Raw genomic sequence first — 18,127 nt, 5'->3', positions numbered from 1 at the left:
TCCTGTCAGTGTGGGATTCAGCTATGTAATTACTTGGTAAGTTACTTATATAAAAATGACATTTTTATAATAAAGTTTTATATTACTTACCAAGTAATTACAGAATCGGAGCCCACTCCTCCCCTCTGATGGACATAAGGCATAAAACGAATGAGGATTGTCTGCTAGGACGCTTCAATATTCCGTCAGTGGGACGGGCTGATCACCACACAAACTATATTGAAGTGCTACCAGCAAAATTTTGAATCTAAGCTGCCATTGAGTGGAAACTATAGCTATGTAATTACTTGGTAAGTATATATAAAACTTTATTTTATTATAAAAATGTAATTTTTGTAACTTGTCTACTACCATTAATATTTGCTGTACTATATTATATTTTAGGAATCCCAGATATTCTTAGTCAGATTGATTCCTACTAAGGTTGAAAGGAGCTTTTACCTTTGGCTGGAAGTTTAACATTTATTTTATTTCAGTTTACAGTATTTAAATGTTAAAGTCTGTAAAATGAAGCTTGTTTCCAGTTCACTCATAATGCCCACATATCTTTCTTTAATATAACTCCAAGTTTTATATATATAGCTTATCCTTCCCCTGTGGGGTGAGTTGGAAATTAATGATATATGCCATTCAGTTGGTTTTGGCTTTCCAAAAACATAATGGACGGCCTCTGTGTCTCTGAAAAGATGAAATATAGAAGAAAGAATAAATTTAACAAACTGCTGAATACTTAGACATTTGTTTTAATTTAAAATTTTAATTTTTATATAAGCAACTTACCAAGTAATTACATAGCTATAAGTTCCTATTAACCTGCAGCTAAAATTTTTGAAATTCGCAGTAGTGCTGCTTTTGTTTTGGTTAGGCAACTAACCCCGCCCACTTTCGGGGCAAGAGAGGAACTAGCTCAGCAAAAGAGCTTATTATGTTTATGATGGCTGTACAACAGTGATTACTAGCAGCAAAGTTTTGGAGTTCTTTATCTTCTCAGTTGGTCGTATTTACAACAATTGGTGAAGTATTTTCTGTATGGTAGCCTTTTGGGTATATTTAGACAGCGTCAGGTTCTTTTCAGATCGAACTTGCCTATTTTGACTATTATATTACTGATTTTAGACAACCTAGGCTTTGTTGATTTTAGACTTGTCGGCGATGTTCGATTCTAGTTCCCAGAGTTTTAGGTATTGCAGCAAAGGCTGTAATACTAGATTAACTAAAGCCTGTTATGACCCGCACACACTCTGCACATCTTGTAGGGGTCATATTTGTTCGCCAGACTTGACTTGTAATGAATGTGAGCATTGGGATGTCAAAATTTGGAAAACTTTGAATAGTCATTTGTCAAAGTTAGACAGAGAAAAAGAGGAAAGTTGCTTCTAGAGCCAATAGTAAAAAGACATTAGCTAGTCACGTTCCTGCTAAGTCTGTGACTGATAACGTTTCTGAATCTTTTAATCCACCTAATCCCAGTTTGCAATCTGTTCCACCATCTCCTCACCCCAGCTCCCTTACTCTTGATCCCAATCCTGACCCCATTGCCAGCCTTGAGTCGAGAGTTAACCAGAAATTAGAATTATTAGTGAATACAATAGAACAGATAGGTGCTCCAGTGAAGGTCCTTATGGACAAGTGCAGTATGAAAAATGTTGGTGAAGTGTCAGTGGAGGAGGTGGCTGTTTGTCCCGCTGATTCTCCTAGGCAAAGGTCCCTGGCAAACTCCTCTAAACCTGGGAGGAGCCAAACTGGAGCCCAAAGGAGGTCAGTGGGGTCTGCCCTCAGTTGGACCTGCTGCCGCTTCCCAGGTCATGACAGAGCGCCACTGGAAAGGCATCTCGATGGAAGTGAGTTGTCTGTCGTCTAGTCTTTCTAGCTCAAGTGAATCTAGTCCCAGGCGCCACCGGTGTTTTAAAGACGAATCTCTTCCTTTAAAAAGACGTGCTACTGAAGTGTCTCATTCCCCTGTGGTGCCTGTGAAAAAGTCCAAATAACCTTCTCAAGTTGAACCGTCTTGCAGCTTTTGGGACAATCCTGAACGCTTCTCCCAGGATCACCCGCCATTGGAGGGACAGTTGTCGACAGTTACACAAGTAGTCCCCTCTCGCAAGCTCTCTTCTTTGGCTAGGAACTTGGCTGAGCGCCCATCACTTGCTTCACAGTGTTCTCCTGGACTTAAGAAAGTAGATGAGCACCCATTAGCGCCCAAGCTCCCAGCTCCTGTTACCCTAGTTGATGCTGGGCTCCCGCATGCTTCTCAGCACCCTTGAGCTAGCACCAGCTCACTCAGCAATTCCTGAGTCTGTAGCTTCCGTGATGAGGCTGTTGGCGCCGATAACCAAAACTCTGCAATTTTTTAGCTTATCGTTGCCCGACACTGGAGATCTGTGCCTCTGTTAGGTATGTATTGGCGCCGATAAGCAGAAATTGGCGATTGTCGGTGCCAAAAATCACTGATTTTCGTTGTTAGACAAGCACCATAAAACCGGATCACCGATAACCGGGGAACTGCCTGTAGAGAATATCTTGGGTTTAATCAAGAAGCTACCTTCGACACCGCAACCTCTTGCAGAGTTGTCTCCCATTTCTTCAGAGGAGTAAGAAGAAGTGGACCCAGTCGCCCCTAATTTTTTCTCGCCTGCAGCTCCGGCTTCCCAGCGTCACCATATTTGATGGACAACCAAACTGTTAATTCTATGAGACCCCCGAAGATGGAACTGCCATCCTCTGCTAAGAAGGCTTTGCATGAAGTGGAAAGCTGGCTCTCAGGGAAGAGGGAGCAGGGAAGAGCCTCCCTTAGTTGCCCTCCATCTAGGCTCTCACAGAAGAGATATTTGTGTTGTGCAACTGGAGAGGGCCCCATCCCTGGAAGCTTCTGCCTCTTCCAGGGAGTTTTCTCTGGTTTATTAAACTCTTCCCAAAGGTCTGCCTTCAATACTGCGAAGATCCTGTTCTTGACATCAGAGCTGGACCACTTGATCAAACACCTCTTTAAAGTATTCAAGGTACTTAGTTTTTTAGATTGGGCAGTAGGTGCCCTAGTTCCCAAGACTAAGGATTGTCCTCATGTCCTGGAGGACTACGCTTCTGATTTTATGGGTGTTATCTCTTGCCTCGACAAGGATATGAGGGATGGCTCTCGGAGCTGTCTTCCCTATTTGTGATGAACATTTTAAAGAAAAGGGAGCTTTGGTGTTCCCATACCACAAAAGGAATGACCCTTTTGCAGAAGTCCACTCTACTCTATTCCCCATTAGATAAGCAACACCTGTTCCCACAGGCTACAGTTCTTCAGATTGCTTCTGATCTTCAGAAGAAATCGACTCAGGACCTGGTTCAATGTGCGAGGCACCCTAAAGAAACTGCTTCCACCTCTAGGACAGTTCATCCTCAGCCCTTTTGTGGTAGGGGCAGACAAAGAGGCTTTCCCAGACTGTGCGCGAATGCCAGTTTTGCCTCTCGGGCGATCAAGAAGTCCGCCACCAGTAAGGCTCCTCCGCTTTTGGGAACGTTAGGAAGCAAGAGGAGCTGAAACCTGGGTTGTGGAAGTTTTGAGGGAAGGATACTCCATTCCATTCTTACGGAAGCTTCCTTTAACCAGCATGCCTGTCATATTGATGGCCTACTCTGTAGGCTCCGAGGGGGGGAAATCCCCTCTCCCAAGAAGTATCATCCCTCCTCGAGAAAGAAACCATCGAAGTGGTCGGGGATACCAGCTCTCTGGGATTCTAGAATTGGTTGTTTGTAGTCCCCAAGGCTTCAAGAGGCCTGCAGCCAGTCCTGGATGCAAATGCCCTGAATTTGTATGTCCAGAAAACCAAATTTAAAATGGAAATGAGCCAATCCATCTTAGCAGCCATTTGTCAAGGGGACTGGGTGATTTCAATAGACTTGAGGGACGCACACTTCCATGTTCCAGTTCATCAAGACTTGAGGAAGTTTATAAGGTTTGTTTTCAAGAACAGGGTGTATCAGTTCAGAGCCAGAGCCCTTTGCTTCGGCCAAGCCACTGCTCCCCAGGTTTTCATGCGAGTCTTAGCTCCCAAAGTGAAATGGTTACATCTGATGGGGGTAAACATTTCACTCTATCTAGACGATTGGCTTCTTCGTTCTCGATCGAAGGAGGTATGTACGGAGGACCTTCAAAAGGCCCTTCTTCTAGCCCAAGAATTGGGCCTTTTAATAAATTTTCAAGTCTCAACTGACTCCTTCTCAGGAGATAGTATATTTGGGGATGGGGATAAACTCTCTGACTTTTGGGATTTTCTCTCCCCCCAAAGGATAGAACCCTGCCTTCAGAAAGTTGACAAATTCCTTTCCCTTCAGTCTTGCTCTGCGAACAGCTGGATGAGCTTCCTAGGGACCCTCTCGTCCATAGAGCAATTCGTATCTCTAGGAAGACTACACATGAGAAACTTCCAATTTTATATAAGAGTCAATTAAAACAGAAAGAAGTTTCCGGACACTTTCATTTTCCCAGTAACTCGGGAAATCAGACAGGACCTGCAATTTTATATACGAGTCAGTTGAAACAGAAAGAAGTTTCCGGACACTTTCGTTTTCCCAATAACTGGGAAAATCAGACAGGGCCTGATGTGGTGGAACTCAAGAGACAGACTGTCTCAAGGGAAATTGCTCCTTCCTCTGAGCCCCAACCTAGTGTTTTATTCAGACGCTTCAGACCTAGGCTGGGGAGCTCTCCTGGGAGACAGGGAGGTCTCTGGGATTTGGATTCCAGAACAGAGCACATGGCATATAAACATGAATAGAAGTGTTTTGAAAGACAGTGACAGTCCATTTGGACAGTACCACGGCACTGTCGTACATCAAGAAGCAAGAGGGACACTCTTTTACTCTTTGCAAGGCAGCAAGAACTCTTCTCTTATGGGTGGATCAAAACCAGACAAAGATCCTAACCAGATTTATTCAAGGAAAGTTAAATGTTTTAGCGGACGAACTAAGCCACCAAAAGCAAGTTCACCCCACAGAGTGGACTCTAGGCCCATTAGTGTGTCTAAAACTTTGGAAACTGGGGAAAGCCAGTTCTGGATCTGTTCGCAACTGTGAAGAACAGTCATCTTCCTCTGTATTGTTCGCCAGCCCTGGATCCATGAGCACTGGCAATGGATGCAGTGTTCGTCGACTGGTCGGACAAAGATCTTTATGCCTTCCCTCCATTCAAGATGGTAAGGGAAGTCATCAGTAAGTTCTGGCATCACCAGAATGTAACCTTGACTCTAGTAGCACCATTTTGATCAGCCCAGAAGTGGTTTCCGGACTTGCTAGAGCTTCTGGCAGACATTCCGAGGCTGTTGCCTCAGAAACCAAATTTACTCAAACAACCACATTTCAGACGGTTCCACCAAGGACTGTCCACTCTGGCCCTGACGCATTCAGACTGTCAGGAAACTTTGCTAATTGAAAGGAGTGTGTTGCAGACGCTATGGCTCAATGTAGACGCTAATCCTCGAGCAGTGTATATCAGGCCAAGTGGACAGTCTTCCATTCATGGTGCCGAAGACATAACATCTTGTCTTCTAAGACAACTGTAGCGGAGGTTGGAGATTTCCTGCTTTATTTAAGACCATCTAGAGGACTGTCTTCCTCAACCATTAAGGGCTACAGAGCAATGTTGAGCTTAGTACTTAGGCACAGGGGAGTAGATATCTTCTCTAATAAGGATCTGTCCGATTTCATAAAGTCATTTGATACGACAAAACAAAAGGAGGAAAAATTAGTAGCCTGGAACGTGGATGTGGTCCTAAAGTGGTCGTCGGGTCTCCATTTTGAACCTCTTAAGTTCAATCTCTTTGAGAGATCTCACAAGGAAGACTGTTTCTGGTAGCTTTAGCTACAGCTTAGTGTGTTAGTGAGCTACACACATTAGATAAGAGAATTGGTTTCTCTCAGGGTAATGCAATTTGTTCATTTACCCTTGGATTTTTAGCAAAAAGACAAGACCCCCTTCCAGTTCTTGGCCACGTTCTTTTTCTATTAAGAGTCTGGTAGATATCTTAGGGCCTTAAGAGGGGGAGAGGACCCTTTGCCCTGTAAGGGCACTGAAGTACTATTTGCAAAGTACTGAGAAGATTCTTGGTGCATCGAGCAACCTTTGGTGCTCAATAAAGAATCCTTCGCCTCCACTCTCAAGCCCTGGCATTTTTTCTTAAGGATCTTATTCTGAGGCTCACTCACAGTTTAAGAAGGATGACTTGCCATTAGTGAAAGTGAAAGCGCATGAAGTCAGAGCTGTAGCCACATCCATGGCTTTCAAACATAATTTATCACTTTCCTCAATTTTCCAGACAATGTATTGGAAGTGCAAGTCAATATTTGCTTCTCATTACTTGAGCGAAGTTAAACTATATGAAAATTGCCGTATCTTGGGTCCATTTTCGGTTGCTGGCATGATGTTGGGAGAGGGAGTGTAGGAAGTATCCCTTCCATACTTTTTATCTTCGCCTTGAAATGAGGATGTCAAGCCATAGGGGAGCCGGGGGTTACTATGTACATGGAGTGCCTACAACTTTGTCTTTCTGTGTTTGGGTAGCGGTTTTTAATTTATGGTTTAGACGACTACGTTGTTTACTCTGGTTGTTTTTTTATGTATATGGTATTGAGCCTAGGACAGAGGCAACATTTTAATTCTTTGTCTGCAATCAGAAAACTCCTTCACAGTAAAGAATCCCACTAAAGTAGCAGGCGCTCCCTGGCTATACCGCCACGCTGCTACTGGTTGAGATGAGCGCCAACCAGAGTCAGTATTCTCCAGTAGCAGCTGTCTCACCAGGTAAGGAACCAGCAAGCATTTTACCAGTGCTAGTGTTTTTTTTTTCTATTCTTATTTCATTACAGTTATTAATCTGTTAGAATAGATAGGGCCATGCGTCCCACCTCCTTCAATGTGGGATTCAGCTATGTAATTACTTGGTAAGTTGCTTTTATAAAAATAACATTTGTTCATGACACTTACCTGACAGATATATATATAGCTGTATTCTCCGAAAGGGACCGACAGAAATTCAAAAACTTACGGCACACGTGGATGGGCCAGGTGGTTAGTACCCATTCCCGCCGCTGGGAGGCGGGTATCAGGAACCATTCCCATTTTCTATTCAGATTTTCTCTGTCGCGGTATTGTCAACACCTGTTGTCAATACCTCCCGTTGATTTCGTAAACTTTTCCACTGAGTTTTCTGATTGTCTTTTGGTTTTTTGACTTTGGCTTTGTGGATAGGCATACGCTTCTTTGGACTGATTTGATTTTGGTTTTGGCTATTTCTTGAACAAGATGTCTGGTTCTAGTTCTGCTAGTTTCAGGGTGTGTGTTGTGAGGAGTGTAAGGTGAAGGCTACCGAAAGCTTCGGTAGACCCACAGTATGCATGAGATGTAGAGGGCATGTCTGTATGTTGGATGATCGCTGCAAGGAGTGTGAATCGTTGCCTGATTCTGATTGGAAGGCTTACGATTCTTACGTTCTTCAGCCAGAGCGTGACCGTGTAAAGGAGGTCTTCCTCCAGGAGTGTGTCTGTTGGTGGGAGTCAGGGTATTAATTTATCTCCTGTTAATCCTACTAATGCTTCTCCTTTCCTGTATAGTCGCCTTCTAACCCTGTGATTGCGTCTGCGGAAGGTAATGCCCTTTGCGCAGATTTTGAGCTCCATTCGTACTTTGGAGTCTAAGGTGATGGCGATCGAAAAGTGCAGTGAAGTGTAGTGATCCCCCAGTGTTGTGGAGGGGCGTCAGATCGGCCCTATAATGCCTCTAGGCCTGACCTCTGCCAAACTCCCAGGACTCAGGGAATGGGCATGTCGAAAGTCGCAAGAGGGTTACGGGACCCCCATCGATCTGGCATCCCTTCGCAGGCCTTGTTGACGTCTCCCAGGCTGCCAAGGATCGTGCTCGCGCCACGGATCCCAAGTGATTGCTCTCGTCCTCCGGCGCCCTCTCCACGTGAAGGGGTCGCGTTCTCGGTTGGACTCTCGTCCGCTCAAGAGGAGCGTTGAAGAGGACGCTTCTTCTCCTCTTTCTCGTGCTTTGGAATCTTCTCCCCGACTGGCTGCGCGATTTGCCGCCGCAGAAGAGGACCAGGACTTTTTCGGAGGAGGACGTTGCCGAACGCCCCAGCCGCCCCAAGAAGAGAGCTCTTGTCGCCTCTTGGTAGAAGGAGGAGGACGTCTCCCTTCCCCCTCTTCTTCTCATATGAGCAGCCCTTCTCCTGAGAGGGCTTCCTCTCCTTCGAAGCGTCTTATCCAGGATATGCAGCGGCAGTTAGCTTCCCTTCGCTGCTAAGGAGACGGAGCCTCGTGAGGCGCCGTAAGGATTTGACGCTGCCAGTTAAGAGATCTAAGAGGTCTCCTCTCCTGCTCTTCGCTCGTCTCTCTCTCCCGCGGTTTCTCGTAGTCGCCCTCATCGCTCTTCGGATCATCAGCTCTCCTTGCCCCGCCGCGACGCCGCTGGTTGATCAGGACGCCTCTTGCAGCTTGGCTTGCCGCTAGTAAGAGTTCGCGCTAAGACGCTCTTCTTGACACTCCTCTTGCTTTCGCTCGTTTTGACGCGCTCGCAGGACGCTCCCAGGACGCTTCTCTTCATTCCCGATCTCTGCACGACGCTCTTCAGAACTCGTCAAGAAGCTCGTCGGGTCGCCGTCAGACTCGTCAGACGCCGGCAGCTTGTGAGACAGGACGCTCTTCAGGACGCTCAGCTGCTTGTGAAGCAGGACGCCGCAGGATGCTTCTGTACGAGTTGTTCGGACTTTTCTGCTGCTTCTTCCCACGAGAAGAGGTCTCTGGGCCGAATTGGACCCAAAGGTCTTAGTCTCCCTCTAGCCCGGAAGACTCTCCTGTCGCCTCCTGTCGAAGAGGGTGGTTTGTCTCAGGAGTCGGACTCTGCAGAACAGGAGCAGCCCCTCTGTCGTCTTTCTCCGACTACCGGGTTTTGGCTAGTATGCTTAAGGAACTTTTTCCAGATAAATTTCAGCCTACTGCTCCTCTTTCCTCCTTCGCAGTTAGCTTCCTCAAGGTGAGGAAATCGCCCCGGCTTCCTGCAAATGAAGACTTCTCTGGCTACTAGAAAGCTCTCAAGAGAGTCAACTCTTGATGGAAGATAGGAAGTCTCAAGGAAAATCTTCCTTCGCTCTACCCCCGTCTAGATTGTGCGGGAAAGCTGGAATGTGGTATGAGACGGGAGAGGAAATTGGCTCAAGAGTTCCTTCTTCCTCTCAAGGCTTAACTTTATGAGCCTCGTTGATGCTTCAAGGAGGTCTCTCCTTTCTTCGGCGAAAGTGTCCTGGACTCTTTCTGAGACCAACCACCATCTGAAAGGCCTTTTCAAGTCTATGGAGGTTTTTAACTTTCTGGACTGGTGCTTGGGGGCCTTGGACTTAAGGACTCGTAGTCCAGATTCTATTTCTCTGGGGGAGCTGTCCAGTGTACTGTCTTGCATGGACAAGGCCGTCAGGGATGGCGCAGATGAACTGGCTTGCATTTTGGTACAACCTCCTAAAGAAGGGGGCTTTGTACTGCAATTTTGCTGCCAAGTCGGTTTCTCCTGTTCAGAGGGCTGAGTTACTTTTTGCCCCTCTGTCTAGCCATCTCTTCCCCTAGCCGCTTGTCAAGGATCTCGCTCCAGCCTTAAGGAGAAGGCTACTCAGGATCTCCTTGCTCAGTCTTCCAGACGTCCTAGTGTCCCTTCCACGTCATCGCAAGGACTTCCCTCGAAGAGACAGAAGCCCTTTCGTGGGAGATCTTCCTCCTCTAGACCCTTTTCGCGAGGAAGAGGTCTCTCCAGAGGCGGAGCCCCTTCTTCCCAAAGGGGCAAGAAGTGACTTTCTCCACCTCCAGACACCAGTAGGAACCAGGCTTCTCCTGTTTTCGGAAGCCTGAAAGTAAGAGGGGCGGATTCCTGGTCCTCAATGTAATCAAGAAAGGTTACAGGATCCCGTTCTCGAAAACCCCCTGTCCTCAACTCCCAGAGATCTGCCTTCTTACCGTCCGAGAAGCAACAGATCCTTTTTAGATCTGCTGGAAGAAATGATCGAGAAGAGGGCCATAGAGCGAGTCCTGGATCTGGAGTCTCCAGGTTTTTACAATCGTCTCTTCCTAGTTCCAAAACAGTCAGGGGTGGAGACCAGTCCTGACGTCAGCAGACTGAACAATTTTGTCGTCAAAGAAAAGTTCAAAATGGAAACGCCCCAGTCTGTTATCAATGCGCTGCGACCAGGCGATTGGATGGTCTCTCGACCTCCAGGACGCTTATTTTCATGTCCCCATTCATCCTCAGTCGAAAGTATTTGAGATTTGTCCTGGGGGAAGTGTACCAGTTCAGAGCTCTCTGTTTCGGACTGAGTACAGCTCCTATGGTGTTCACAGTCCTGATGAGGAACGTTGTCGGTGGCTTCATTTTGCGGGGTATAAGGATCTCGCTCTATCTGGACGACTGGCTCATCCGAGCCACATCGGAACAAAGGTGTCTGGAGGACTTACATTCAACTTTGAGCTGACAAAGTCCTGGGACTTCTTGTGAATTTAGAGAAGTCGCATCTGATCCTCTCAGTCCATTCTTTATCTGGGGATTCAGATGGATTCAGTGGTTTTTCGAGCCTTTCCATCCCAGGAACATCAGCAGCACTGCTTCGTAAAAGTTTCAGCCTTCCTGGGGAAAGAAACATGCTCGGTGAGGGAATGGATGAGTCTGCTGGGGACCATTTCATCACTAGAGAAGTTTGTTTCCCTGGGGAGGTTGCATCTCAGACCCCTACAGTTCTTTCTTGGACAACTGGAAGAACAAGGAGGATTTGGAGAGTCTCTCAGGATCTCTCTCTCTGTCAGGACCATCTTCGCTGGTGGCTCGATCCCTTAAAGTTGGCAGAAGGGGTCTCTCTATCTTCAGAACCCCGACCTAGTGTTGTTTTCCCACGCGTCCATGTCGGGATGGGAGCAACACTGGGGAGGAAGTGTCAGGCACCTGGAAAGGGGGAACAGGTGTCCTGGCACATCAATCTAAAAGAACTGAAAGCGATTTTCTTGGCTCTTCAGTTCTTTGAAGATCAAGTTGCAGGCCGGGTAATTCAAGTCAACTCAGACAACACCCACGGCCTGGCGTATTCCTCAAGAAACAGGAGGTACTCATTCTCGGTCCCTGTTCTTGACCGCCAAGGAGATCCTGCTGTGGGCACATTCTCTCGGGTGACAATTCTCACTCGTTTGTAGCAGGGGTCGAGAATGTACGCATGGACCTTCTCAGTCGGGCAGCATCAGCTTCTGCCAACAGAATGGACTCTGAACGCAGAAGTGTGTCAGGAACTTTGAAGCTTTGGGGACGTCCTGGTGGACATTTTTGCTACTTCAAGGACCACAAGGCTGCCCCCTTTACTGCTCTCCCGTTCTCGACCGGGAGCCCTAGCAGTAGATGCCTTTCTCTGGGACTGGAAGGGTCTAGATCTGTATGCCTTTCCCCCATTCAAGATTCTGGGGGAAGTCGTCATGAAGTTTGTAGCTTCAGAAGGGACGAGAATGACTTTAATCGCCCCCTTTTGGCCTTCAGCGGAGTGGTTCACAGAGGTCATATCTCTCTTGGTGGATTTTCCAAGAACGCTTCCTTTGAGAACAGATCTTCTCAAACAACCCCACTTCGAGAGGTACCACAAAAACCTTCCCGCTCTGAGTCTGACTGCATACAGACTATCGAGAAGTTGCTCAGAGCGAGAGGTTTTTCTAAACCAGTGGCTAAGGCGATCGCCAACGCCAGAGAGCCTCTTCCAGCGCAGTGTACCAGTCTAAGTGGATCATTTTTAGGAAGTGGTGCAAACTTAAGGGAATTTCTCTACCACAACCTCTGTGTCCCAGATAGCGGACTTCCTTTTTTATTTGAGAAAGGATTTAAAGCTGGCAGTCCCTACCATCAAAGGCTATAGGAGTATGCTGTCAACGGTCTTTAGGCATAGAGGCCTTGACTTTATCGGACAATAAAGACCTTCATGATCTTCTTAGGTCTTTTGAGACGTCTAAGGTAGCCTCCCTAAGTTACCTTCGTGGAATTTAGATGTCGTTCTAAAATTCCTGATGTCCAAGAGATTTGAACCTTACATTCTGCTTCCTTCAAAGATGTAACCAAGAAAGCTATTTTCCTAACTGCTCTGGCGACGACGTAAGAGAGTTAGTGAACTTTGCGATCAGCAAGATTATAGGTTTCAGAGGCCCTGATGCTGTCTGTTCTCTGAGCCTATGTTTCTTGCCAAGAATGAAAACCGTCTTCCCCTTGGCCCAGGTCTTCTGAAATTAAGGGCTTGACGAACATCACTGGACAAGAACCTGAGAGAACCCTGTCCTGTCAGGGCTCTGAAATTTTATTTACAGAGGACCCAGGATTGTAGAGGTCCTTCTAGCAATCTTTGGTGCTCGGTTAAGAGGCCTGATATACCTCTCTCGAAGAATGCCCTGGCGTTCTTTTTACGAAGTACCATCATAGACGCCCATTCCAGTGTGCTAGACGAGGATTTGAGAACTTTGAAGGTCAAGGCTCACGAAGTGAGAGCCATTGCTACCTCAGTGGCCTTCCAGAAAACCAGTCTCTCAATGACATTCTGGTGCCACTTTTTGGCGAAGCAATTCTGTCTTTGCTTCTCATTATCTCACAGAAGTGAAAACGTCCTATGAGAATTGCTGTGCGCTGGGGCCTTACGTTTTCCATAAATACGATCTTGGGAACAGAAAGCGACTCTCATCCTCTCTTTAGTTTTGTTTTTGTGTGTTTTTAAATATTTTATGTGTTGTTTTTATGGTTGTTGGGTCTCCACCAGTGGTGGTCACCCCAGTCCTTAGTTTATGTTAATCTTTCTTGACGTAACTAGGCCTGGTCAGGTGGTTGTTTAGTTTGTCGCTTGCCTCACAGTAAGGTCATATGGTCTAGTCACATTGTGGTCTCGCCCTCGTTGACAGATCATCTAGATTTCACCAGCTTTATAGGTCTCTACCGCTGGAGTTCTCTAGTAAAGCAGAAGCAGACTTGGGTGACAGTAATCACGAAGTCAGCAATGCTAACAGGTAAGGAACCAAAGGCCAATCGCCTACATATGTTTGTTTCCTAAATCCTATTCTGTCTCTTCCCACCTCCAATGGTGGGATTCAGCTATATATATATCTGTCAGGTAAGTGTCATGAACAAAATGATATTTTTATGATAAAATAAAGTTTGTTCATACTTACCTGGCAGATATATATAATCATAGTACCCGCCCTCCTCCCTCAGGAGACAGTAGTTCTAGTTTCTAGAAAATCTGAATAGAAAATGGGAATGGTTCCTGATACCGCCCTCCCAGCGATGGAATGGGTACTAACCACCTGGCCCATCTGCATGTGCCATAAGTTTTTGAATTTCTGTCGGTCCCTTTCGAGAATACAGCTATATATATATCTGCCAGGTAAGTATGAACAAACTTTATTTTATCATAAAAATATCATTTTCTATAATAAGATAAAGTTTTATATATACTTACCAAGTACTGTAATTACATGATCAAAGCCTTCCCTCCTCCCCTCACGTGGACAGGAAGGCATAAACATATTGAGCTCTTTTGCTAAGCTAGTTTCTCTCTTACCCCAAAAGTGGGCGGGGTTAGTCGCCTAACCAAAACAAAAGTAGCACTACTGTGAATTTCAAAAATTCAAGCTGCCAGTTAATAGAAACTTATAACTATGTAATTTACTTGGTAAATATATATATAAAACTATTTTATTATAAAAATGTCAATTTTCACATGAATATAAAGTGAAGATAATAAAGGATGATTCATATTCCAGGCATGTCTTTTCATTTATAGTCATTGCAGGCAATATCTTTATAGTTTTTGATGGTAAAATCTGGAAAGTGACTGAAAAAACAGTGTAGAATCAGCCAGATTAGTGAAAAGTCTGAAAAGAATTCTATGACCACAGAAATTTACTATTATATCCTGCTCTAACCAGATCCAGAGCCATTGATTAAAGGTAGCAGAGCACCACCTGACATGAAAATGTTTATGTGTGAATAGTAACTTTTTATGAGAAGTACTTTCCAAACATGAGAGAAAATGCAAAAAAATAAATATACATAAAACAGCTCTGGGACAGTAGTATTTTCTTCCTTATCTCCCTTCCTATAGTTATCATTCTTTTATGTAATGAAGTACTGAGGTAATACTATTTATTTTTAGTTGTAAATATTGTACCATTGTTTTAGAATTTTTTAAATTTTTTATATTTATATGAAATAAGTCAATCTTGATTGATTTGTAGTTATTCTTATTGCAGATAATTTTTGACCATCTGGAAAATGCATCTCGACTACAAACTTTAGATATTGGGAGATCTTGTTATTGGAGAATTGGTGTATTTGAAAATTTAAGCTCAAAACTTAAAAGTCTTCCAGAACTGACTGTTTTGAAAATTCAGTATATTTGTACTCCAGAAATGATAACTGGATTAGCAGATGCTTGTCCAAACATTTTGGAATTAAATCTCAAAGGATCTGAAAGGATAACAGATGAGGATTGTAGTGAAATAGCAAAATGTGTCAGTTTGAAGTGCTTAGACATTACTGGAACAAGAATTACTGGAAAGGGATGCTGGAAAATCATTGATTCTATCAAGGTTTTGTCATGGTTACAACACTGTGCCTTTAATTGTAATTCTGATGCACTCCTCTTTGAATCCAGAGCTCAGTTATTTGATTGTATCAAGCAGCAGGTTAATCGCCAAAATGAACCTGTCGAAATGGTTGGTTCTCCAGGATTGATAAATGTATTCAATCTGAAAAACTTCTGGCTCTTTAATCCTCGTACAGAAGATATGTTTTCAATGCTTCTGTGTCCACATTTGGAATTTTTACGGATGGATTTTATCTTTCAAGATTTGATTGAAGAGCCTGATGTCGAAGTTATATCTCAGATCCCAATGGTAAGTAGAAACATTTCTTATTTTATCATTGGATGTTAAGATTTTGTGTTCTTGTGAGTTACAAAGCATATCCAATATCTCATGTCTAGAAAGTAATGAAGTGTTAGTAAGCTGGTAACACTGTACCTCCCTTGGTATGTGAGACCCACTTCTCTCTTTTACTGAGCATTCTTTTCTTGATCTTATGTAAGGTGGTCACAGTATATGAAGCCTGTCATCTGCTCCGTTTTCTCAATAGAATTGTCTGCAGACGAGGATTATAAGTTATTTCCATCAAACACATATGGACTGACCCTGAAATTTGACAGGATTAGGTTCCCTACCTTTTTACCTATTGTCAGAATGGGTGGAAATTATTACTGAATACAGTGTACTGTATTGTACACATATGGTCACTTAATGTCCAGGATATATTCTTGCCCCTAAAAACATTAAGCAGATGACATATACAGCATAGTACTATACAAAACAAGCTTGTCATGAATTACCATACCAACACTTTACTTTGGCTGACTGATGGCGCAGATGATATATACAGCATAATACTATACAAAATAAGCTTGTCATGAATTACCATACGAACACTACTTGGGCTGACTGATGGGCCAAGATGTTCTGTGAAAAATAGTTTAGAGAATAAGAGAGCAGGCAGGCATGGTACTAGAACATGTGATGGTCACTTGTCTTTATTGGATTCAGTTGAAGTAAGCTGTAACTCTGAAACGCTTGAGTACATGAGAGTACAGTACAGTATTTGTTTTTTGTTGATGGTGAATGTTTATTCATATGCAAGTTGATAGTGGTAATTATGTAGTGAGTGATCATTTTCTTTGATTTTGATGTGTTCCTTGTAGAAATACACAAGTTTTTGGTATTATTGCTGTGCACGTTATGGCACAGAAGTTAGAATATGAAGCCTGATATTAAGTTCATTTGTGCCCAGGCATTATTCAGTGGATAAGTTTATAATAATTTTGTGATTTAAATTCGATAAGTTCTGCATCTGCATGTGCTTAGTGATTACTTCAATTATTCCATGGGTTACTTTCTTAGGAAACTTCCCCTGACCCTTGGTGTCAGCAGTTCTGTTGTAAACACGTTCCTGAGTTATCTAGATGAAATTTTGATCTTGCTTGGTTCCTAGAGAAAAAAGTGGGAACAGAATACAGGTAACTACAGTTCTGTTGCTTGCTACAGGCTTAGCATTTTCCTTAAATGTTAATATATATCTCCCAGGATCCAAAGAAGGATGAGGAGTCTTGAAGATGACTTGCAAGTCTTCCTTGAAACTGCTGATTAATTGCTGGTATAGTATCTGCATTAAAATACTCCACCTCACCATAGACTCCAACAGGTTATTTGCTATAAGAAGTGGGCACTTCATATCTTTTGATCCTACCTTTGATCATTAGTAATAACAGTTGTTTTTCAGGTTGTCTTTGCTTTTAGGGTACCAGCTGATTATCTCTTTGTATGCAGTGATTAAATGCTAAAGACGTACTGCTCATGTTTCAAGGCTGGAAAGAATATTGTAAATGAATCATGCTCTGCAGCTCAGATATTTCATTTGCCTTCATGTCTAGGTTCTTTATCATATATCCGTAACTCCTTCAAGCATTAGCCAGGATTGTTAAAGAAGAACTTGATATGAGTGAGGTAAATTATATGCAAAGTTGTTGCTGATACCAGGAATCCTTAAGCATGACTAAGAGCCTAATCAGAACTGTGAGTAAAGTAACATCTGACTGTACAAAAATGAATGGCATTCAGTAGTTCCATTTGCTGTTCACTTTCAGATACATAAAGCTCTTTAAAACTGTTCATTTGTTAAACATGTAAGATATAATCGGCAATTTCAAGGAAGACTTGCAGGTCATCTTCAAGAATGCTCATCCTCCTTCAGATCCTGGGAAAAATATATTAACATTTAAGGAAAATGCTAAGCCTGTAGCAAGTAACAGAACTGTAGTTATGCTGTTCCCACTTTTTTTTCTCAAGGAACCAAGCAAGCTCAAAGAGGGGTTATGATCAAATATGTAGGTGATCGAATCCTTTGACATCATCTAATAGATATATGAAATTCTTAGGTAGATTCTATGACAGGCAGTCCTGCAAAAAAGTAAAAGCTTCAGTTTAGTAAAGACATATTCATCTAGGAAAGAGGCTGGTTGTGGGCATGCAAGGTAAAGGTTTTGAAATGGTCGTGACTCAGTACACTATTCCCACCATTCATAAAACCAATCCAAAAGCCTTTATCCTTGGTGGCATCTAAGGTTGTAGGTATAGCACAGTTCATAATTTTCTATGGTGGTTCCCCTTCATCCAAGAAATTCAGAGAGAAAACCCTTAAACCTTTCTGCACTGAACTACCACAGTTACTGAGAGACTGAAATTACCACTGTTCACCAAGAGAGAGATCCTTCAAGAAATTTATTGCCATAGCAAAAACTTAGGCTCTTAGCAAACTGTGGGATTTTAATATGAACTTTACATCTGTCAGCTTATTCCTCTTTTTGACCTCATAAAGAGTGAGTTGCATGCATGGCACTGTGATTCCTTGTGGTAACTCATCGGGAACAGCAACTTTGTACTTAATGATGGGCTAGCTTAAAAGCTAGATCTCGGTGCTAGGCTGTTGTGTATACCATGTCACCAAGTATATCCATGGCTTGGTATGTCATTGTAATTAGTCTCATACATGATTCTGAATGTAAAGAGTAAGAGTATTTCCTCAGCAATTGTTTACTTTTTCTCGTCCAGTCACCACTGATGTAATAGTCTTTGCTACAGTTAAGTGAATGCGTTCATTGTACATTGAAAAGTACAGTTATTTGTTTATTAAAGATTACCCTTGTTTTGTGAACATGTAATGAAATTGAAGTATAGGTATTGCAAATTGTTGTAATGTGATGTATGAAATTAATGGCATTCATCATTTCCAGATCAACAAGCTTCAAGCTAATCTGTATGACCGCTGTGTTGTGGATTTGGTGTCCCAAATGATTGAGGGATGTGGGTGTAAACTAACTACTCTTGATCTCCATTTAGCAGATGATTATTTTTATGCTGCTCAGGTTTGTATATGGCAGGTAATTTATAAATAATTCGCATAAAATATTTGAAAACTTAAAGTGATCAGATAAATGTTTTTTTCACAAAGATGGCAGAGTAAGGTCAATTTCGGATCTGGTTTTTGTTT

General features: G+C 43.4%; 1 protein-coding gene across 10 annotated transcripts in view; it reads left to right on the top strand.

Moving 5' to 3' along the window:
• LOC136833389 (uncharacterized) overlaps positions 1-18,127 on the top strand; it is an 84,892-nt gene that overhangs the window by 21,119 nt on the left and 45,646 nt on the right. For all 10 annotated transcript variants that reach the window (XM_067095461.1, XM_067095462.1, XM_067095471.1 and 7 more), the window contains exons 4-5: positions 14,284-14,928; positions 17,871-18,002. In XM_067095461.1, the coding sequence (XP_066951562.1) occupies positions 14,284-14,928; positions 17,871-18,002 (777 nt within the window). The remainder of the gene's footprint in view (positions 1-14,283; positions 14,929-17,870; positions 18,003-18,127) is intronic.

Source organism: Macrobrachium rosenbergii, chromosome 51 (assembly GCF_040412425.1).
Source record: "Macrobrachium rosenbergii isolate ZJJX-2024 chromosome 51, ASM4041242v1, whole genome shotgun sequence".
NCBI classification, from domain to species: domain Eukaryota; kingdom Metazoa; phylum Arthropoda; class Malacostraca; order Decapoda; family Palaemonidae; genus Macrobrachium; species Macrobrachium rosenbergii.
Note: the sequence above shows the minus strand (reverse complement) of the source record. Positions and strands in the feature narration are given on the sequence as shown.